General features: G+C 35.3%; 1 protein-coding gene across 1 annotated transcript in view; it reads left to right on the plus strand.

Annotated features, from left to right (window-relative positions):
• Window positions 1-24,630, plus strand: part of LOC148947984 (uncharacterized) — a 38,894-nt gene that overhangs the window by 8,649 nt on the left and 5,615 nt on the right. Inside the window, exons 3-5 of the mRNA XM_089096059.1 lie at window positions 2,452-2,607; window positions 13,556-14,581; window positions 18,344-18,507. Coding sequence (XP_088952185.1) covers window positions 2,452-2,607; window positions 13,556-14,581; window positions 18,344-18,507 — 1,346 coding nt within the window. The remainder of the gene's footprint in view (window positions 1-2,451; window positions 2,608-13,555; window positions 14,582-18,343; window positions 18,508-24,630) is intronic.

Here is a 24,630-nt window from a genome sequence, read left to right on the forward strand (position 1 = left end):
CTAGCTAAACTATTAGGGTTTCGTTAGAATATCAATTTATCTCTCCGACTTAAAGCTCCGTGAAGCCGTATTTAAAAATAGAATTTCTATCTCTTTAGACTCCCGCATAATTCCAAGATAACATGTGATGTCAATTATGATTCCTGACACTAAAGATCAATGAAGCCCTATTTAAAAATAGAATATTAATTTTCTCTCTGTCCTAAAGAATGTTTATCCCTCAGACCTAAGATTAAAGAAGCCTTAATGTTTCTTAATTCTCCCCTTCGTGAATCAATAATTTCCCCTAGCGATTATGTAAATCAAGTTCACAGGTGCTATTTCTCAGGTTAAGCTAACCAAACAACAATGAAGCCATGTTTGTTTCTTAATTCCCCCTTCCTCAGACCTAAGATTAAAGAAGCCTTAATGTTTCATAATTCTCCCCTTCGTGAATCAATAATTTCCCCTAGCGATTATGTAAATCAAGTTCACAGGTGCTATGCTCGTGAATCAATAAGTCCCCCGCCGATTATGTAAATCATCCCTCATGTCATTCGCACGTGGCCAAACAACAACAGATCGATTGACCTTGACACACACACATTAGACTCTATAGATAATCCTTTAATAAATTATGTCCCCCATCGATTATGTAAATCATCCCTCATGTCATTCGCACGTGGCCAAACAACAACAGATCGATTGACCTTGACACACCCACATTAGACTCGATCGATAATCCTTGAATAAATTATGTAAAAAAAGTTATAGGTGGCAGCAGGGGTGCGTGATCGCGCTGGTAGCCCCCCTTCTACTCACTAGAAGTACAAATACACACCTGTGTATTTGTACATTTTTTGTGTGGTGCTGTGAAATCTAGATATACGATCATTATCAACATTATCTGATTTAAGTTTTTTAATTGCTTCAACTACGGATGAAAGAGATATGGGAACACAACGACGCTGAGATAGAGGGGTACTAAAAAAAGGAGAAAGAGAATGAGTATACAAAGAATGCACACGGTAATTAACATTAGAAAAAATAGACGAGTAATGGCCATGCCAAGCAGATGCAGGAAGACAATCACTACTTGGCACATCACTTCTAATCGACTCAGAATTAATAACTTTTCGTCATTCTCTCTTTGACACTGGAAAATCCATACCACAATAACGCATTGACTTAAGATATTTTTTTTATATTCACTGCCCGTCTTACACTTAAGGTCAGGTACAATTCCACAAGGCGGTCTACCACATTCATTCCAGACTTTTAACCAAAACTTTGCTTTATTTTTCAAAGTTTTTAAATTAGGATCTAAAGACCAAATAAGTTTTTGTGCACCACATATAACACGTTGCAGCGGCACTGCAACAGCCTCGGCATCTTTTAGACATTTAATTATTTGATTATAATAGCAATCCAGGTCCTTTTTGCAATTCACTTGTATAGAGCTCTGAAACAGATGATAGGGAACTCGTATAGCAGATAGCAGGTTCGTTAGTGTAAACGCATAGAGAGGAGCATCAGCTCTCTTTCAATTACTTTTTTCAAACTATTTTGAAGACCGGGGTACTTTACAAATACTTGCAGGGTTTAAATTCACCGTAAGAGTAAGTGAAATAGGGAGATGGTCTAAGTCTTATTCTTCAGCATGTACAAACACTATTGATGTAGTAATACTAGGTGAGCAAATAATGTGATCAATATTGCTCTTACTGCCTGAATGGTGAATATAAGAAAACCGATGAGTTTTGGGTATAATATGATAAGATGGAAGGCAATCTAACAACAAATCACTTGTCATTGATGAGTAATTTATATCCGTATTGAGGTCACCAATGATCATATAATCTAGAGAAATATAAAGATTTTTTTTTACTAAAAACTTCAATGTGTTACAAGCTTTAGCATATCTAGCCATCGATCTGAAAAAACGGTCATCATAAGGCAGATAAGAATTAATGAAAACTATAGTGCCCTTACGAACAGCCAAAAAATAACTCATCCGAGTAAAAAATCACCAGAGAAACCAAATTAGGATTGCGCTTAAAAACACAAGCTAGCCCACCGGATGGGCTCCATATCATGTCTTTTGATAATATCCTCCTCAATTCTGCTTAGCAAATTGCTTTGAATAAAATTCAGAACCGGAGAATATTCAGAATACAAGTTCAATACAAGTTCAGAATACAAGTTCAGGCGTTTCGTCAGAGCTTTTCATGGCTATCGCAATCACCACACAAATTAAAAAGTCTCAATATTAATTCAAGAAAAATGCTGAATTAATAAATATCGAAATATAGGTTAAACTGTAATTTGAGTATATAGTGTAAATGAGTATATAGTCTAAACGAATATAATTTTTTTCCAACACATGTGTCATCATGTCACCTTAATTTGGTGTGAATCTTGAACACCTTTGAAGTAATCATTACATCTTCTTTTACTCGTAATTCTTTTTAGAAATCGAAGACACATTTCTAATTGATGGTGACGAGTTTTTTGGAAGTAGAAATCCTATTTTGTCATCTGAACATGGTGGTAATGCTTTGGATGTTCTACCTACCACGCCTGATTCCACCCAACATGCAGTGGAATCGCAAATTGGGGAGAATGGAGGTATTATTTTAACCATATAAACCATTGTTTAGTTTCGAGCCCAAAAGTGAAAGGTTGTATTTCATTCCTCTCCTTATTTCTTCTTATGCTGTATTTAGCGAGAAATGCAGTTTAAAATATTATTTTATCAATGTTACTCTATAAATGCTTCTCTTCCTCTAGTGCTACTTTATGATTCTTTGCCAACTACATATCTAGGTCTCCCTAACCAGCTATATATACAACCAGCCTCCCCCCTCCCAATCCCTATCATTTCCCCCAAAACTTCCATTGAAAATTTTGAAGGAATTTGAAGTGAATCAAAACATACTATGTGCATACTGATTGTCAAAAGGGTGTATCTGAAATATTTTTGAAACGGCTTACTGTATCAATATGAAACGCCAGGGCATCATGAGGAGGATGTTCACCTGCACAAAAGGCAACATATGCATGCTACTGCTGCCATTATTACTGCTGCTACTATTCTTAGTAGCACTACTAATACAGTATTATTACTACTACTGCTGCTCCTACTATTACTGCCACAATAACTATGATACTAGTACTTTTAGGGCTAAGCGCATGAAGGTGGAAATTTGAGAGAATTTTGAGGGGAAATTTGAACTAAATCAAAACAAACTATGGGTATACAGATTGTCAAAAGGACACATCTCAAGAATAGATTTGGGTATTTAGTTAGAACATTCAAAAATGCTTAAAGGGGGAGATCGAATGACGAACAGGCAATATGTGCATGGTAGTACTAATGCTACTTCCATTTCTACTCTTACTACTGCTTCTAAACTACTCCAACTACTACATCTATTGTAACTATTTGTAAGGGTAGGATTTTTAAGATCAATAGTGGGTCAAAACGGTTTATCAGCAATATATCTTGAATGACATACCGTATTAAGATAAAACTTTCCATTAATCATGGGGAATGTTCAACTGACCAAAAGACAACATATACATGTTACTGCTGCTATTAATACTGCTGTTTCTGCTGTCAGTACTACTACGAATACAACACTACTCCTGCTAACACTTCTTAGGTATTTTTGCAGATCACGCTACCTTTCCATGACATATAAATAACAGTTCAATAGGGAAAATCCTTATATTTGAGAGTGAATCAGCACAAAAATAAATCTTTGGATATTTCGGTCACATTCACAGTAGAGGTTTATCTGCTGAAGACGGCTACTGTGTATGCGACCGAAATATCCAGATAACGTTTTTGTGTTTCACTGTCAAATAAAAGCATTTACCTATTTCACTGTTATTTATACAATCCTACTTCTCCTACTACCACCACTACTACTATGATACTAGGCTAGTACTATTAAGGCTAAGCATATGAAGGCTAAAATTTGGAACAACTCTGAGGGAAAATTTGAACTAAATCAAAACACGCTATGTCCATGCAGATTGTCAAAAGGGCGTATCTTAAGAATGGATTTGGGTATTAGGTAGGAGCTTTCAGAGATTGCTTGAAGGGGAAGATCAATTGACCAAAAGGCAATATTTGCATGCTATTACTAATACTTCTACTGCTTTTGCAACTACTTGTAAGGCTAAAAGTTTTAAGATGAGCAAATAGCATTAATAGCTTCTAAGTTGAAACTTCCTGGGCATGATGAGGGGGATATTCAATTGAACAAAAGGCAATATGTTAATACTGCTGCTGCTACTAGGACTAGTGCTGTTAATACTACTACTACTGGTCTTATAACTTGTCCTACTACTGCTACTACTATTCTGACTACTATTACAACTATGCCCAAGGGTATGAAGGTGAAAATTTTTTAGGAATATTGAGGGAGAATTTAAACGGCATCACAACACACGTCTGTATGCAGGTTGTCAAAGGGCTATATCTTTGGAAAGGTTCCGTGTGAAAAGTTGAAACATTCCTAATACAACTTGCATCCGAATACAACTGCTTCTACTACTACTACTTTCATTGCTACTACTATTACTGCTGATACTAATACTACTGCTACTAAAGCTAAGGTTACTACTATTGATTCTACTGCTTCTACTACTGATGGTACTACTACTGCTTTGCTATTAAAGCTAAGGGTATTAAGGTCGAAATTTTGGAAAACATTAGAACAGTACTTCACTAAATTGAAGCAAGCTATGGGCACACAGGTTATCAAAAGGACGTATCAGCAATGCTTCTAGAGCGGTTCATGATATTAAGTTGAAGTTTTGAGTATGTCTGTGGGGGGGGGATATTGAAGAAAACTAAAGGTGCTATGTGCATACTGCCACTAATGCTACCGCTACTATTGCTCCTGCACAAGCTAAGTACATTATAGTGAAGCTTTCAAGGAGTATTTGGACGGATGTTGAACTATATAAAAAAAATTATGAGTGTGTAGACTGTGGAAATGGGTGACACAGCAATATCTTAGGAACTGTTTACTGTCAAAAAGGTAAATTGTCATGTAGACTGTCAAAAGGTTGTACCAGCAATATTTTAGGAATGGTTTACATTAATAAATTGGACTTTTCAGAGTAAGCTATGGTGGATTTCGAACGAAACAGAAGGCACTGTATGCATACTTTTAATACTACTTCTACAATGGCTGTAACTAATGACGCTAAGAGTATCAAGGAAACGTTTGGTGGGAGTTTCGAATAAACGAAAAAACCATATGCTCTCAGGTTTTTAAAGGGACGTATAATCAATATTAAAGGCAGTGCAGCATTATCACGGATAGCATTATCATTGAAACTTTTAAAGGAGCTCATTCGATTTGAAATTAAATGTTCTAGTACCGGTTTCGAGAGTCAAAAGTAATTGGAGGGCAAGTAGCTAGACCCGCCGATGACTTTTTCGTGCCGCCAACGCTAATATGTCGGTGACGCGTCGCTGGCGCGATCGATGTTGACCGCAAACATTAATATTTTTATCAGTCTTTCTCAAATCCCAGCTTGAATTTACAACAGATTCGGACCTATTCATGAGTTAAAAACTTCGCAAGTCGCTGGTGTTCTTCGTTATTCATCAAGAGAAGTAGAGATCTGGTAGAAATGAAATGGCTGTGGGGTTTCAGAACCCTTGCATAATAATTGAAATAATAGATAATAGATTCACCTTGGCAGTCGATAAGATCCAAAGAATATAATTAAAAGGGAGCACACACAAAAGCCAAATTAGGCCAGTAGCCTATGAGAAATCCAAAAAGGCCCAAGACAATGAACAAACCCCAATGTAGGGCCCTGGGTCTATCAAAGTATTTCTATGGTTTTAAAAAGCGAGGCGTTGAGAAGGGGACAACCCCTTTCATATAAGGAATAATTGCTGTTCGTTTTAAGTTTTGATGTCACTCCTTACTTTCAGTTTAAAAAAAAATAGTTTTTTTTATTTAATTTCATAAAGACGATACATTTGTCAACATATGAAGAAGCGTGTATATTGCAATTGTATCTGTCTGGTTTATATGCAAAGTAACACAAGAGACGAAAACAAAAGAACAAGAGAGTAGTGAAGAATTATGGTATAAAAAGCAATATTTGGCAGGAATAGTTACTAGGGGTGGCACCGTGATTGGGTGATTTTCGGGGATTCGGTGAACCAGTTTGTTTTTGGGGTGACAAATATATTTTTGGGGGAATCCCCGAAAATTTGGAGATAGTGCAAGCCCTGCTTGATTCCTAATCAGGAAATTAGAAATACTTACCGCACGAGAAAAGAAAAGCTCCGACTTTACGGTTGACGCAATAAACAGTTGCTGCAAAATTAATTCAAAGTAAGCCGAACGCCGCCGCCTCTGCCGGTGGCGCCGCGCGTGCGGTGCGCTGGCGGCGTTCTGACGCTTTGGTGGTGGTCAACCTGGCCTTTCGTTGGCAGTGTTCGGTCAATGCGCGGGTGTGTTACCGGGGTCTACAAGTAGCCCTCTTCCCAAGCTCAGGAATTCTAAAAAGATTGCCAACCAAAATTTTGAGATAGCCATTTTGTTCGATCGAGTTAAACGGTCCAGTAGATATATCTCTAGGGATATTGAGTGTGTCAACTACCGATAGTTACGCAACTTGTCCATTATGCTTTAAAACTAAATCAAAAGGTACCGTGTGTATGCTGGTCGCCATCCCAAGAACGATTGAGGATGTTGAAGTGAAACTTTCATGGTTATTTCTTTTACTAATTTGGCTCTTACAATTGAACTAAACCAAAAGAGTTTAAGTGTATCCAGGTTGTCAAAGAGCACTGGTAAAATGTTTTGGGAATGGCACTAAGTTTTATTTGTCAGGTCAACTTGAGGAAGTATATAACTAATTCAAACAATATTATATGCGTCTGGATTTTCAAAAGGGTGTATGTTGTCAAATAAATTCGAAAATTTTTCTCCCAAGTACAAATAGCAAGCCAAACTGGGCATTCTTATGCATGAAAAAGCCAAAAGATTTAAAATTTTCTTTTCTTTTTCCATGAAATAGGCATGTCAACAAAAAACGAACAAATAATACATTTTATGGGGGCATATGCATTATCTTTAGAACTGAAATGTATCATTGAAACGAGTAGAAACATCTAGGTTCTTTTTAAGAGTTGAAAGTGATAGGAAGGCAACTAGTCTCCTCCTATACCTTTTTTCCCACACGCCCTTCACAACTCTAGACATCCAATCAAAATTTTACATGGCCATTTGGTTCAAAATAGTAAAAAGTTCCAACAAATATGTATCAGAGGTAGTATAACTCCTGCATTCCCTGGGATAAGGGGCCGTAATTTATGCCTGTTTCACATTATTTACCCTTAGAATTTATGATGGACAAGGCGGGCATGGTTGATCCTGGTTGTCCGATTTTCTCAAAAGTTTTCATGATCAGTCAGTGTGCTAAGTAAATCAAACATTTGTTAGGAACGATATAGGATGGAGATGACTAAAAGGGGACATAAAAGTCGTTGTTCCTAATAATCTAGCTCTTCTGGATTTTTCGCCTGGTCACCCCACCTGTTTCCCAAAAGTATATTTTAGAAAGGACACGCGTACCTGAATAAATTAAAAGAAGTTATGTACGTTCTATTTTTCAATTATTTGCAAAATCTTGGGAATGGCTTATGAGGTCGAATTAAAAATTGAGGAATTATTGTCAAGTGGATTGAAGTTTCTGAAGGAAGGGGGTGTAAGTTTAAATTTACTATGTTTATACAATTCTTCGAAGTAGCATTTCTACAACATTTTGGCAATGGCTGGAGGGATTGAGCAAAAAGTTTCAGGTACGGATAGAGAAAGAAATGGATTGGGGCTAAGGAATGGAAATTCAAATGTAGCTTTAAAGGAGGAGGAAAACGGCCAACTAATATTTTTTCGTAAATTCATAGGTAAATAACGTTTTCGCATGATAGGCTCCTATAAAACTAATGTGTGAAGTATACTTATCTAGAATGGTTAAACTGCACTATTTGCTGCCATGTTGTCAATTAAGCGTATGCGCAATATTTTGGGAACAGCTTTTCGTATTAAGTCATACTTTTTGGACATTTAGGGGCAGGGCAGGGATGCTGGACTTTGAGTTAGTATAAAGGCTAGAGCTGAATCGAAAACTACTATTTGCGTCCAGGTTTACAGAGTAGCATATTTGTAAAATTTAAGGAATTGAAATTAACAGCTGAAGGAACCTAGTAGGAAAGTTAGAGAGAATATTAGACAAATGGGGAGGGGTCGCTTAGATTTTAAGCTTGACTTCGGGGGCTCACGGGAAGTTTATCAAGAACAATAAAATTTTGAAGAATAAGAAGCCATGAAATTTTCAAGAATTTAAGTCATGAAAAAATCTCAGTTAATGTTTCAGAATGAAAAGATCATTAGAAAAGAAACAGTTTTTAAGGAGGCCCAAGACGGTCAATCATTTTTATCAAAAGCTTCGGTCAGTCGATTGATCCAAGCATGACTGACCGTCTAGGAACCTATTTGACGCTCAAGTCAAGCGTTGATGGTGATTGATAGAAAGTTTGAATGACTCGAGTAGTTGGCGAGGGCGATTGACCGTCTACACTAGTTATGTTGAAGTATTGCGTCAGTCACGTACCAGCAACAATGGAAGACAGATCAGAAGTAAGCAAAAAATGCAGAACGTGCCTTTATCTGTGTATTAATAGAGTTATATCGTGATTTCCCTGAGTTATGGAACATTAGAAGTAGAGACTATAATAACCAAAATAAGAAAAGTGCGGTATTTGAAAGGATATTGCAGGCGGTAAAGACATTGAAACTCGATTATACAGTTCCCGAACTAAAAAAAAAAATAATGTTTTAAGAACAAATTTCAACCGCGAGTACAAAAGAGCAGAAAAAAGAAGATTGAGCAGACAAAGAAGTCTGGAGCGTCAGCAAATGACATCCCAAAACCTTCCCTGTGGTACTACAATGATGGTACTTGCATTCTTTTTGTTTTCGCTTTAGTGCAGCCAAATTACATGCAAGAAGAGCCAAATCAGTATTAGACTGCATTTCACACACAGTAGACACTTACAACACGACTCTGAACTGAAACTAAAAATCCGACTGTGAGTTAAAATTAAACTTGAAATTAGCTTTGGTCAAGATTGAAAGGTTGATTGATGGGTCGATTGAAGGTTGATTGAAACAGTCGTCAATCCATTGACAAAAGCTTTTGATTAAAAGTGTTGACCGTCTTGGACCTTCTTTACTGTATTAATTCTGGACGTCATGTTTTTAATTTTGTTTCCATAACAAAAACCTAACTCTTTGTAACAAATAGCTCAAAAATGCATTTATTTAATCAAACAATCAAGGAAGAAAAAATTATTTCTCTCAAGGCGCTCTATTAAGATGGTCAGTCAGCTTGTTTCTATTCAAGGTTTTAAAGGAGATGACGTCCCATACATCAACATTTTAAAAATTGTGTAGATTTTCAGCTCATTTGAATAATGTCCTCCTACTTCCATGGTTAAAACATTCTATATTTTAACTATTACTGAAATTTGTTGCAAAATTTAAATCTTAATTCTTAGGGAGAAAAAGTGAAAAATACTTTACAAACATTTCTTTTATTAACAGGGGAAAAAATTGACAACTTAAAGCAAAATAAAACTAATGATTTTTTTTTGTTGGCAAAAAATATTTTCTTTAAGTATCTCTTCTTTGAAATAGAGTTTCAAAGGGAGGCAAATTTGAAGAAAATTGTACCTTTTGATGACTTATTTTTACAATTTATTTTGCTTTTAGGAAGACAATTCTTTTTCCTAACCATTTACTTGCTGTCTTATTGATATTTTTTGCCACTTTAGCTCTTTTTTAAGAATATGAGGGGTTATGCTTTTGATTTTGCAGGTACGTTTTTTGGTCCCCAATGAAACGGGGCAAGGCACCCTTTGCATAAGTAACAATAAGTACCCAATAAAAGAACCTTAATTTAAGTCCATAGCTTCTCCACCCAAAACTCTAGATCCTTTACTATTTCAAAGGTGTAGGCTAAATATAAGATAACTACACTTTTAGGTGGAAAATGAAAATAGTTCGTTAAGCGCCTCCGGGACTTTTCTGAATTTGTGTCACTGTATTTAAGCAAATTAATGAAGAAAGAAAAAACTTACCAGATTTCGGGTCTATGTCAACTCTACGTCTGAAAGATTATGTGGAACTTATAAAAAGATTTTAAGATATTATCAGCAGAGTTGCGGACGCTAGCCCTTCTTATGGTTTTGAAACCCGTTGTGTAAAACAACGACTGGATCAAGCTTTCTTCACTGGATTCTACCATAGACCCAATGACTTCAACTATGTTAAGGCAAGTTGGTGTAGGCACGCTTGTGGTATCTGCAGCATTACTTAATGCATCGTGCAGTAGCTACAATAAAGAATGGCGGTTGAGAGAAGAATCTACGAGTGACGACCTTTCAAATGTAGAGGGATCCAGGTATGCTGCCTTTAGGTAAAGAGTTAGCTAAAAATGTAGTTTTTTTTTACTTCACCGCTATGAGTCCTTTGAGGGATATGACTATAGGGTCATCACTGGCTCTAGTACTTCGTTTCCATATTTGGTCGAAAATTATATCTGAAAATAAAAGCAAAATGACATTTCTCAACTTTTGTTTCTAAAAAACTTAAACCCTTTCCAGCATATTTTCAATTTTTAAGGGTATTTGCTTGCCTATAAGGGTATTTAAGAGACAAATATAAGCAGCAATGCGTTGTTTAATGATAAATTTTTAATATATCAAAGAAAATACCGTACTCACGTGAAAATTGGTATGCTACTGAATGAGAAAGGCGTTTTGTTGTGACTTCATAGACCTTTGCCCTTTCTGGATATCAGCTACTTGCGTTACCACTTCAACTCTTTTGGTATTTTTTCGGAAGGGTTACCATTTGATGTTATTTAGAGATGACTTTATTAACATTAAAAAAGTATATTTTTTAGAAAGCCATAATCGATGATTATGATGGCAGATAGCATGACTATAAGGCCATAAACTTTGCAACTTGCCTTTGACTGAAAATTAGCTGCAAGCTTCAGGCTAAGGATTAGGTGCTAGTCTTAGGTAAATCTAAAACTAGAGGTTAAAAAACCTTGCAAAAAGTACTAATAATACACCTGGTCGGTTGGGAATAGATTTTCCTCCTGTCGTATACTAGCCAAGGAAATTTAGGAAGAGAGATGATCCTTGCTATTCTATGTTGGTGTGTTGAAGACAAAAGTCTACTTCTCTGGATCTGTAAATGTCAGCATTTCTGGGATTTAAAGATAGGTTAAGTTTTTTTAAATCAAAATTAACATAATATGTAATAATTAATAATACTTAAAAATAATAGGATGATTCGTAAGTAATAATAAGGAATAATACTGAGTAATAATAAATCAAATACTCAGGTAATAATAAAGTTAGGTAACGAAATAATCGCTAAAATGGAAGGCTTCATTCACTTTGTTAGCATAGATAATAAATTGGGTGCATAAAGCAAAAATATAAAAGCAAAATAGCCCTGGTAGTCGGAAAAAGATTGAAGAATAGAAACAAAAGTCCTCTTCAATAAGATTAGAATACCCGAAACAATGTTAATAACAGCGATCAAGCTTGGCTCTGAAACGTGGCTGCTTCGAGAAGTTGAGGAAGATAGGGTAAATGTTCTTAAGCTATTGTAGAAGGGTTGTTTTTAGGCATGAGTTTGACTAACCGTGTGTTAAAAATGAGCCTCTTCGAAAATCAGGGTTCGACATCAGTTTCTAAGGCCATGGTGAAGATTAATGGCCTATATTTTACTGGGAAGGGATGGTAGTTTTCTGAAAATATGAGATTTTGATCATGCACTGGGTATCAATGAAAATCATGTCATCCCTAAAGCAGTTGGTAAGAAGTCCTTAAAAATATGATTTTTGATGACTGGAGAAAATATGGAACCTGTTTGTTATCATCAGTTTTTGGTAGTAGCAATAGATTGGCTGTATATCTCAGTTTAAAAAGATAAACGTACCAAATATGTTTTTTTTTTCTGGATTGTCTATGATGGAATTAAGCCTCTTTAGTTAAAATAAATATGCCTCATTTCAAAAACGTTTGTTAACCCAATTAAACCGAAAAGTGGAAGATTCAATAGAATCATACACTTTTTCAGCGTCTGAATATTGAGACTTTCTGAAACTACTTTCAGAAATGGCTATTTTAAACAGTTCTTATTTGTTAACTTTATGGTAGTCAGTAAGTGTTTAAAACATATTTTCATTGAGCATTGCATTATCATTATCATTACCGTACATTTATCTATTTTATTAAAAAAAAAACAAAAAAAACTCAATAACACAATCAGAGATTGTGGCCTGAAAAGTAGGAAAATCACCAAACAAAACTTACACATATTAAACTATTAATCAATTAAGCATTTAAACTTTAAAAACAAATTCTGACAAAATAGAAAGAAAAAAAGAAGGAACAAAAAAAATAGAAAAAAGCAATAAAAAAGAAAAAAGAAGAAGAAGCAGTGACAAAAGGAAAGAGAGTTCATTAACAAAAGACAAATCTACAACTGATATGCAAAGTGTATGATGTTATATTTGAGTAACTCATCTTGGGGTCGTCCTTTATTATATCCAGCTAAGTAAAAGTCGATGGCTTCTTCCTGTATGTGATATATGACGCAATTTCATTATTTAAATAAATGATAAATATAGCATCTACACCATCAATGAACGTTTATATTACACATGTAACATCCATAGACATGTTGACTACTAAAAAAAAAAAAAAAGATACAGCGGGAAAATTAAATTAAATAACGTTGGATGATAATTAATCACAAATAAGTTGCTCAAATAATTGACACAAAGATTCAACACAATGATGGGTCTATACGCATTGCAAAGGTGAGAAAGTTTAACTCGCTTTATGACGGGTATCAGTTTATTTAACAAAAAAGGATTGGCACTATTCCAGAGAAGAATGTCAATTTATACAACAAGCTCAGGTAAAGTTTTTTAAGGTTTGAAGTGACATTAAATTAAATTAATCTGTACATTTAAATGGTGAAGAAACACAAGGCAAAACATAAGGTAAATATAAACAAAACGTACTATCCCATTATGCGGGCCTCTCTAAAAAGTCAAGTTTGGTTGATGCAAATGAAATAAAATATAATAGGATGAACACTATCTCGGGTGGTGTGAGGACATACAGCTGGTTAAGCTGGCTTTTTTAACTGTTATAAATATATAGAACAAACAACTGGCCTTACCAGTTCTTAGGCGTGCATGATGCTGTCTTTCTGGTGGCTCACTCTTCTCACTTAGGCTGCTGGGGTTCAGCTTTTGGTTTCTCAAATTTTATTGAAGGAAGGGAGAAGAATTTCTACTGTCCCTTTTCCACCCTTTTGGATAAATTTTGTTGACAAAGTTGTGCTTGTGACTAAATTTTTTTGCTAAATTTGTGTTTGTGCCTAAATTTGTTGACTATTTGTGTTTGTGACTAAAATTTGGGTTGATTTATTTCTAGGTGTCACTATTGCGTCAATCCATGAAAGCGATCCGTCCAAACAAGAACAGAGAAAACAGCTTGTTCCTGGCTTTACAAGTGTATATCTTAAGCAAGAAGTTGGTTCAGATTGTGAACCGGAGCTGGCCAGTGGCTTCCATGTTTTTTCTAGCTATGATACCACCGAAAAAGATGACCACAAGCAAGATCCAGGTAGTTCATTAGAAATATTAACCAGAGGTGATTTATATAAACATGAAAAACCGTATGAAGGAGAGAAACTTTTTGGGTGTGATATATGTAAGAAGACATTCTCACAAAGATACCAAATGTCATATCATAGAAGAATTCATACTGGAGAGAAACCTTTCAAATGTGATGCATGTGAGAAAGCATTCAGCACCAGCTCAGTGCTATCGCGTCATCGGAGAGTTATTCATGCTGGGGAAAAACGTTTCAATTGTGACATATGTAGAAAAGGCTTCTCTTCTAGTTATAATTTGTCTCAACATCAAAAGACTCATACTGGTGAAAAGCCTTTCGTGTGTGATATATGTGAAAAAAGCTTTACTTTTGCATTCAGTTTGTCTTCACATCGAAGACTTCACACTGGCGAGAAACCTTTTAAATGTGACAAATGTAATAGCAGCTTTCCTTCTGCTTCCAGTTTATCAAAACACCGAAAAACTCATAGTGGAAAAAAACCCTTCGAGTGTGATATGTGTGAAAAAGCTTTCACCTTTAAATTTAGTTTGTCGTCACATCGAAGAATTCATACTGGGGAGAAACCTTTTGAATGTGATGTTTGCAAGAAAAGTTTTTCCACTAGTTCTAGTTTGTCTCTACATAGAAAAATACATACCGGGGAAAAACCTTTCCAGTGTGATGTTTGTGAGAAGCGTTTCCCTTCTAGCTCTAATTTATCAAAACACCAAAAAATCCATACTGGAGAAAAACCCTTTGAGTGCGGTAAATGTAGGAAAACGTTTGTGTCTAGTTCTAGCTTAGGGAAACATGGAAGAGCTCACAGTGAACAAAATGATGAAGGTAAAACACCCCCTTGATGAAAGTGGTAATACAGCACTTATGTATGATATTTTTTTTTGTCTTCAGCTTGAGTCCACTTTTCTATATAGTTTTTTTTTTAACCTTTTCACTTTATTAGTTTATCAAAGGAAATTCTGATTGTTGTAATCTTGATACCTTTAGTAAATATGCTCTATACTTTTAGGAAAAACTTTTTTCTTTATTAATTTAAAGTTGACCTTGTATTTTTGTTTATTAATGCTTTTTATTAACCAACATTGGTTAATAAACGTAATCAATAAAACGTGTAAAGTGTTTTTTTTTATTTTAAAATCTATAGCACAAACATTTAAATAAGCATAATATTAGGTATAAATGTTTAATTGATAAAAGGGGTCTCGTAGTAAAATATAGAAGTATTTTAAAGATAGGCGTCGTAGATAGAAGTAGTTAAAGGAGGAATAATCATGGCTGGATTGTTTTTGGAATAGTTTTAGTATAGACTTAAAAGAATTATTACAGTGGGAATAGTCATTCTATTAGTGGTAGTAGTAGTAGTAGAACAGGACACTTTCTGCCTAGCAATAATATATAATTTCTAGGATCCTATTGTGTTGTTTATTTTGAAAATGACACAGATTTATCTGCAAACGTTTAAAACTTTTGACAAAAATTTAATTGTGAAGACAGTTATCATTAAAACACAAAGCTCCAATATTTTGGTCCCACATCTGGGAATATTTGTAAGCAAAAAGAGAATGATAAAAAGAATTATAAACAGCTAAACATTGAATGATGTCTGTATAAGGTAAGGTGTTGTCTATTAGACCTTCCTGATTAATCTGTCGTTATTCTGTCCTTTTGAAATGTGTCTATTAAATGTCACTGCGTTCTAAATCAAAAGACACTTTTTGTATCCACGTGGTCAAAAAGGTGTATCTGCAATATTTCAGGAAAGGCTAAGGGTGATAAATTTCCGGGAGATTTTGAGGGGATGTTGAAGAAATTCAAGGACATTATATGCATCTAGGATCTCAAAAACTTATAAGGAATGTCTTGGTAATGATTCAGATTATTAAGTTTGAACCTCTAGTGGAGGTTAAGCATAATCTTCTGGGTATTGGGGATGCGAAACAGAATAAAAAAAACGATATGTAAACCCAGGAAGTCGGAAGAGATTTATGAGTTCTGGATAAACTGGCAGATTTGGTGATAGATGCCTCTACAATCACTAAGATATTATACTACTTTTGTTGCATACCCAAGTAAGTTTTAGTTGCTCTTGTCTTTCATTCTGTTTAGTTTTCTAAATTTTGTTTTTAAGTCAGGACCGGATCTAGCGGGCAGGGGCTAGAGGGAATAAGTGCCACGGAAGGCCCGAGGGGCGGAAAAACAAGCTTCAATTGTAATATTTTTTGGCAAAAATTGTAATATTTTTAGAGTTGATGGTGCGGTAGGGAGCGGTAAAGTCTGCATTTGCCCCCCCCCTGAGAAAAAAATAACTCCAGCTCTATTTTAAGTGAGTTATTTTTTAAAACGCATACATATAATTTCTTATCAATCATAATCACCGCAACAGCGTTGATGTAGTAAAGAATGAGGCAAAATTCACTGGGAAAAACAAAATTACATGATTCAAACCATATATATCAGGGTGATTCAGGTGCCTTGGAATAAAATGAATCTGACCTTTCGCTTGCGAAAGGTCAAACGAAAACTTTTATGAATTTTATTTATCCCGTATAGATTTAAAGAAAATTCGAAAGAAAGATAGAACATTTATCTAAATTTGATGCCACAGAATTGTATTGTATTATTAATTATTAAAGCTACTCCACCTCCTTTCCTCTCTGATGATCTATCCTTTCTCAGGATAGTATATCCCAGAGACTTAATTTGTTGATTTTGGGCTAATTGAGTTTCCTGGGGGAAATAACGATCAATTTATTTATAATTAATAAAATAGCTGAGAAAGGTCATATGTGTGTCTTACATTTAGATTTTTTTATAATTTAGTTTTGATTGATAGTGTGGGTGGGGGGTAGTTGTGTATACTCGTTATCTTTCTATCTATTCTTAGGTAAGATTATTATATATCGATCTTTTTTGATTGAATGTTAAGCGGGTGATGTATGTAGGTATTTGCAAAGTAATCGATTATTTTTTTTTTCTCTAGTTGCTGTAAGTTCATGGCCTGGACTGCATTACAGTCTAGAATGAATAAGCGTATATTTGGAGTTTGCATGCATGGTTGTGCATCCAGTTGGTCAGTTAAGGGATTAATTTCTGGTTTGTTTCTTCTTGGGAGGGGGGGGGGGGCAGGCAGACCTCATCTCACTGGACGAGGAGGCTTGTTGGCTTGGTGATTCTATCTGATAGGGATATGAGCTAGGGGGCTTAGAGGATGGTGTTTTGTAAGGGGTACTTGTTGCACTGGGAGTGTTTAACTTGGGAGTTTTGGTTGATTTTATTATGGGTTATGTTTGGTGTGGTTGGGCAGTATTTGCTTCCATAGCTGCGAATGGGTATGGAATGGTCTTCTTTGTTGCTATTTGGAGTGTTAGTGCTCGTTTTTTATATGCAGGGCATAGTGATTTATTGGAATCATTTGGGCCTCTGCAGTTTATACATGTAGGCTGAGTGTTGTTGCAAGTTGTCAATTCTTTAGGATGGGAGGCTTTACAATTACTACAGGCTAGAAGAATTTCGCTGCATTTGTTTTTTGTGTGTCCCTGTTTGAGACACTTCTGACACTGGATAGGCTTTGGCCTGTACGCCTTGTGTGGTTTGATTTGCCCGAATAAGAATAACTTTTCTGGGATATTAATTTTTCCTTCAGTGTAAATAAAAAAGATCTACTTGTTTTTAGGCCATTATAGTTGGGTTTACCCAGTTGGGTGACATCTGCAACTGGGATTGTGTTGCCAGCTCCATCAGAGAGCCCTTCTTTTATCTCCTGAATAGTTATTTCTGGGGCGACATTGTACACTACTATTTTAGTTGGGTATTGGTTTGGGTTCCATTTAGATAATTTAATTGGGATATTCAGTAGAAATTTTAGATTAATTATTATATCTGCTGATTTCTGATCTTGGATAGCTATTAGCAAAGATCCATCACGGCGAATGCTAAGAGAGAACATTGATTTTCACATAAAGTCCTCCTTTCTGTGTATCTTCTGCTTCATGTAAGGTTGAAAGGCTGTTGATGTTATTACAAACAAAATAAACTTCCCGAAATGCTAATCGTTTTGTTTAAATCACAAATGGCGTTATGGCTTCGAAAATGTATAGGCGGCAGTAGACCAACTCCTGTTTACGGACATTTCCGTTTATTTTAAGTTTAACTTGATTGTAAAAATTATTATTTACGTTTGTTCAAGTATAAATTAGGACTTAATTTCTGCTTGTCTTGGTTTTTAATGAGACTCATTACTTTTCTTTGAAACATAACTTTTTTTATGAATATATTTTTGAAATTTAATCACTGGAAAAGGCCAAAGACTTCATAGGGTATTTGGTATTCCAGTTTAATGTCGTCTGCCAAGCAAGTCTGAGAATTTGATATGGTTAAGTTTGAATTTATTGGGGAAGCGGTTCATATTGGGGTGTGTTTATATTTCACCAGAGAATAGTTCATATTGCGAAGATGATACTTGGTCAATACTAGAGGAAGAAATGATTCTTAATAGATCGCTGTATAATGGAGATTTAGTGTTATTAATAGATGATTTAAACGCTTACACCGCTGAACAATCAGAGCTAAATATGAATCTTGTTTCAGATGATGACCCTGTAGCGGATATTATTCCTTCAATGAATTGTATACCACGAAAGAGCCAAGACCGAAAAAGGATAGTTAACTCATGGGAAGGAAGCTGCTTGTACTTTGTAGAGCTTCTGGGTTGGCAATTGGTAATGGGAGATTTGGTGAGGATGGAAACTTGAGTGAGTACACTTGTGTTTCTATACCTCGCTTTAGTTTAATTGATTATATATTGGTTGATATTGGGCTCGAAATTGAACCTCTGAATGTTAAAGTGATACATCCAACAGAATCGGACCACTTTCCAGTCAAAGTAGAGTATATTATTTCTAGAAGGGAATATTGTTCGGTTGAAATGAGAAATGAGGAGAGGCATGCGAATAAGAAACGAGGAAAAAGGAACTAGCAATTTTACCTCCTAGAATAAATTGCAATTGGCTTATTTGCCGGGATTTGAACTGCAACATTGCTATCTCTGATGTCTGCTCCTCCGCTCTTTTAGCTTTGTTTTCGGTTTTTACTATAGTTTCAAAAGATGCGGATTTTACGTAAGTCCATAATACTGGTTCTTGCTCTAATCTAGACCATGTGCTTGTTTCAAATACAGCGTTATTGCCACAGCCTATTCATGTTGGATTGGATATGCCTATTAGTGACCATTTTTTACCTTTCTTTTCATTTAAATATTCAAATTCCATCTTTTAAAATTATCCATTGTTCTAGTCAAATTGTAAATAAAATGATAATGGGATCGGGAAAAAATGTGCAAATATCATGAAGAATCTGATGCTCTTTTAGCTGAAATAATTGTAAATTATTCTAAGGATTTTGATCAAATTGATATTGATCTATTTTACCTTGAAATTGTTCATAGTTTAAAAGTCGGGGCTAATAAAGCATTTACGACTTATTCTTTCCGTCGTGGATCTCGTGTTTTAGGTTGGAACCTTAACCCGATTTTAAAGCAAAGCCAAAAGAATGCATCTCAAGCTTGTTACCTTTGGAATTGCGCGGGAAAACAGCGATCTGGACCATTTTATGATGGTATGAAATTAACTAAACGCGTTTTTCGGGCTGAGTTGCGTTTGCATAATAAAATTAAAAAAAATGAAATTGGTTCAAGGATTACTAGTGATAAGAAGGAGCTTTGGAGTTTGGTTAATTCTAGACGTCGTAATAATGATTGTTCACCAGATTCTAATAGTTCTCTGAAAGTAGATGATTGGATAACTCATTATAATCATGATTTTTCATCCGGTGATGCAGCAGTTGAATCACGGCTATTCTCTCTGCTTTTTCAAAAATTATGGAGCGCTGCATCTACAACAGACTGATGAATTATCTGACTAGGTCTAACTTCTTCAACAAGTATCAGTTTGGATTTAGGCCTGGGCACTCAACCGAACATTCTATAATGGTTTTGCTACAATTTTTGAATGATGCGATGGACCGTAATGTGATACCAGCTACAATATTTGTGGATATAAAAAAAGCGTTTGACACTATTTTTCATCTGATTCTTCTGGATAAGCTTGACAACTACGGAATAAGAGGTAATGCTCTCTTACTCATCCTGTCCTACCTCAGTGGTCGGAATCAATTTGTGGATGGAGGTGCAGTAAGATCGGTAAAAACGCCATGTTCTGAAAAGGTAGGAGTACAACAAGGTTCAATTCTTGGACCACTACTATTTTTAATATACACCAATGACCTTCTGAACACTATCACCAATGATGGACTTGCTTTACTATTCGCAGACGACACAGCTAATTCTGTCACAAGTTCAGATGAATCATCCGTCAGAGAAAACCTCTGTTTTGGTCTAAAGAAACTATTACAGTGGTTTGCTGACAACCTCATGGTGTTAAACTCTTCGAAAACCCATTTTAGTATCTTCTCTCGAATGTCTTATGCTGTACCGTCGATTTCCGAAATATATGTCCGTTTTGACTGAGAAGTAGCGACCATTGCCAGGAAGGAGTCTTGTAATTATCTAGGGCTCAAGGTTAATGAACATTTATCTTGGAAACTTCATCTTGATAGGCTAAGGATGCAGCTAGGAAGGAATGTGGGGTTACTGCGGTATCTAAAATTCCACCTCCCTTTCCCAGTTCTTAAGTCAGTTTACTAATCTCTAATCCTTTCTTACTTTAATTAATTTCCAATTGCTTATTTAAATACTTTCAAATCTCTTATTAAGCCCCTTCAACGTCCTCAAAATAATGCCCTTCGTACGTTAAAAGCACTCCTTCCTTCCCCATCTTCCCTCCCCGATAAATCCCCTACTAAGAGCCTTTATACATTTTTAAGAATATTGCCAGTTGAACTAGTCCTTACTGCAAATTGTGTCCTTTTCAGACTAAAACAAATAAAAGAATTATTACCATTGGCCTTAAATTCTAGTAACTTCTCTTTAGTTTCTTTGGTCCAGAATAATTATTGTTTAAGAAGTTCAGCCAAATTACCTTGCCCTAGAATCCGAACTGAAAGATCCAGATTTTCTCCTAAAAATTCAATAATAAAGTTATGGAATATTTATGAAAGCAATATAGATTCGCCTTTTTCTATTCCAGTTTCTAAAGCTAAATTCAAACTATATCTAATAAGTAATTATAGATAAGTATTCATTTATTTGAAGTCATGTTGGCCGGTGCAATTGTTGATAAATATTTAATTATGTGGTAATTTATTGATTTGAGGTGTGGGCGGTGGGTTCAGTGTGGTGTCTCATTTTCTTCCCAGTATATCTAGTGTATTATCATTTCTTTTCATCATTTGTTATTATTATTATTATTTCTTTTATTTTTTTTTAGGGTGCCAGTTTTCGAGTATAACTCACTGTGTAGGCAGGCACCCTCTGTAAATATTTTGTTTTCCATTGATTCATATTGTAAAAGTGTTATTTTGTCTTGTAGTGATTTAATGAGAAATTAAATGAACTTGAACTTGAACTTGAACTCTTTATTATCGGAAGAAATTTCAAAGCCCCGCCCAAATAGTAAAATATCTGTTTCTGTTGAAGATATAACGGCAGCAATTAAAGCTCTAAAAAGTAAGCATTCTTTTGATCATGATGGCATACATTCAAACCATATAAAATGGGCACCCCCCCCAAGCAATCCTTCTTCCGGCTACTCTTTTTACTACTATTCTTTCTTCTGGAGTTCTTCAAACTAGCTTTTCTCGTGCTACCACTTCATCCCTTTAAGAACAAAGGAGGGAATACGAATCGGTGTTCTGATTACAGGCCGAATACGGTTTCGTGCCAGATTAGCAAATTTTCGAGTTAGTTTTTTTAAAGTATCTTGGGTCTTGTAACAAAGGCCAGATTCTAACTGGGTTCCATAAGGGTCTACGCTAGGATTTGGCTCATACCTTTCCTTCGAGACTTATATCCTTTTGTAAGCCATGGGATAGGGTTTATACACTTGCGTTAGATTTTGTGGCGGCGTATGATTCAATTGTCCATTCTTGGGCTATGACTGTGCTTCTGAAGAAAAATGTCCCACTACCAGTTGTTTTGGTTTTAAAAAAGTGGTATGGCTCCTCTCGTATTCGTATTAAGTGGAAGAATCAGTTAAGTGATTATAATGTTAAGTTACGTAGGGGGCTGAGGCATGGAAGCATTATTTCTCCTTGGATTTTCAATATTACTGTTTCGGGGCTATTTGATCAAATTCAGTTGACTTTTATTTATGGTTAAGGTTATGTTCTGTCGTGGATTGCTTACGCAGATGATTTACTCCTTTTAAGTCGATCACTTTAGTCACTTCAACAAAATGTAGATTTTTTAGCAAAGGTTTTTAGTGAGCATGGACTTCGTTTTCACCCTAAAAAGTGACAGTTTTTAATCCCTGGTTCTAAGGCTAATGATCTCGTTAATTCAGAAATTTCTGTTCGTATTTATGTTAGTATTTTAAAAGCTTTGGAATCTTTTTTATATCTTAGTGTGCCTTATTGACCAACTTTAGCTCTACCCCGTGCTTCTATTACTAAAGCAGTTAAAAGTAGAATAGCGTCTAGTTTCGGGGCAGTAATTTGTCTTCGCGATCTTCTTTCTCGGAAATCAATGGCTCGGGTATATAATACAGTCGCTTTGCCTCAAATTTTAGGTTTTTCATCGCTTCTCCCGTTTTTTAGAATTAGTAATATTGTGCATGTAAAAACCACGTTTTTGAATTTTGCTAAGTTCCTTTGCCCCTTTTCTAAATCTGAATCAAATAGTTTTTTAATAAATACATATAAAATAAAAAAAAACCCTTTCGATGTTTTGGAGAAAAAGCAAAAGAAATTCTTATCCAAATTGCCTCTTTTTTCTCATAATTTACATAAAGCTGCGCATGAAGGTTAATTAATTTTATTTTATTTTTTTATTTATTAATTATTGAATGAAGTGTTAATTTGTGAAGTGTTAATTTTAAGTGTTAATTTATTATTTATTGAATGAAGTGTTAATTTGTGTGGTAAGTTTGATTGAAGGCCTTTGCGTACTTGTTGTTATATAGTTTAAAAGAATTTTATGGCCTGTTGATTAGCGGTTATTATTTATTTATTTATTTTTTTTTACTCTTCGTATTCGGAGGAAATAAAAAGTTTGAAATGAATTGAATATGAACAATGGATACTGGTCCATGAGAAATTAATGAATGACCCCATAGCGAAAGAAATAGACTATCTGAAGAATGAGGCCCAGGTACCGAATGCCGACCCGGAAAAACTAGCGAATAGGTTTTCACAAATTTTAATCGAATCACTGGCATCAGTGAAACCAGCCCAAAACAAGAAAGATAGTTTTTATGACGAAGAATGTAAATTCAGCAGCGTTAATCTGGATAAAATATTACACAATGTAAAGAATACACTGGATGATGAATCAAAATCGAAGCAGTAACAAGATACCGTTTAACCCGTAAAGAGCACTAAAAAATTAATAAAAAGGAAAAAGGAAAATTATAAAAGAAAAGAAAAAGCCACTCTTTTAAAGTGCTTTAAAGAGAATAACAGTAGGGAGTTCTGGAAAATGTTAAAAAGAGATAGGTTAAAAGACCTACAGTCAGAGGTGACCGCCCTCAAAACTTGGCCCAATTACTTTAAACAACTACAAGAAGGTACCCAGGATAGCAACATACATCTCCAGGAGGCATTAGGTCTAGATAACCGCGAACGAGCATCTTTTCCTCTGAACCAGGAAGATTACGTGTTATGCGACCTAATCACCCCGGAAGAAATTGAAGATGCACTTAACAAAATACGACGTGATTCAGCTCTCGGGCCTGATGGGATTCCTATGAAGTGCTGTTCTTTTACCTTTTTTAGCCTCATTATTTTACCTCATAATTTTAAATAAGGAGTGGCCAATGAACTGGAAGATCTAGCTTATTTTCCCATTTTATAGGAAAGGTAATCCCACTACACATAATAACTATAGACCAATAAGCCTCCTAAACAGTGCTGGAAAAGTCCTAGAAAAAATTGTGGATAAAAGGCTGGGAATGTGGATAGAAGGGAAAAAAATCTTTTAAGAAGAACAAGGTGGGTTCAGACCAGGCTATTCTACAGATGATAGAGTTTTCGTTATTAATGGTGCATTTATTAGCAGTTCTTAGGCTCTTAAAGTGTAAAAATTTTCTTGTGAATTATAGATGAAACAATGTAACTCATTCCGGAAGGCATATTTATCGGACCTTCCAACTGCTGTAAATACATTGTTATCTCAAAATATTTATCGGAGATGCCTTGGTGAGCTTTGGTGGGTAAAAAAAAAAGGAATGCTTTCTCTCCGATCAATTTTTACTCTTAAAAAGGATGCACGAACTCAATTCTTAATTGAATCAGTCCCCTCCGAAGTTAACGCAAACCTCCCTTCTATATGAAATAGTCGAATAAAGAATAGATAAATTGTATGTTTTAGCAGAATCAACTCTTTGGACGTTTCGAGGACCCGCTTCTCTTTGTACGTCAGAATTTCTACTGTACTAAAATGCTTACTAAAAGTTAAATTGTAAATAAACTCAGTAGCGGCATCAGGGCTCTGATACAGGGCTTGGAGAACACAATAAATGACAAATTCTTTTTTTTAGAGCCAGAAACTGAAGTTTACTGGGTAAAATGACAAGAACTATGAAAGCCACAAAGACAGCTCGGCATAAACATTTAGATCTTACGAAACTCAAGCTGAATCTATAAAGTCATTCATTGCACCATCTTTTAAGACCCTATTCTGTGTAAAATATGTATTTAAACTGATATTCGCAAGTCTTTGGTCAGTTTATCAGCAAACTATTACAGCATTACCAACTTTGCCA

The sequence above is a fragment of the Artemia sp. Qi Xiang Cuo genome, chromosome 10 (assembly GCF_049724085.1).
Source record: "Artemia sp. Qi Xiang Cuo chromosome 10, ASM4972408v1, whole genome shotgun sequence".
In the NCBI taxonomy this organism is placed as follows: Eukaryota; Metazoa; Arthropoda; class Branchiopoda; order Anostraca; family Artemiidae; genus Artemia; species Artemia sp. Qi Xiang Cuo.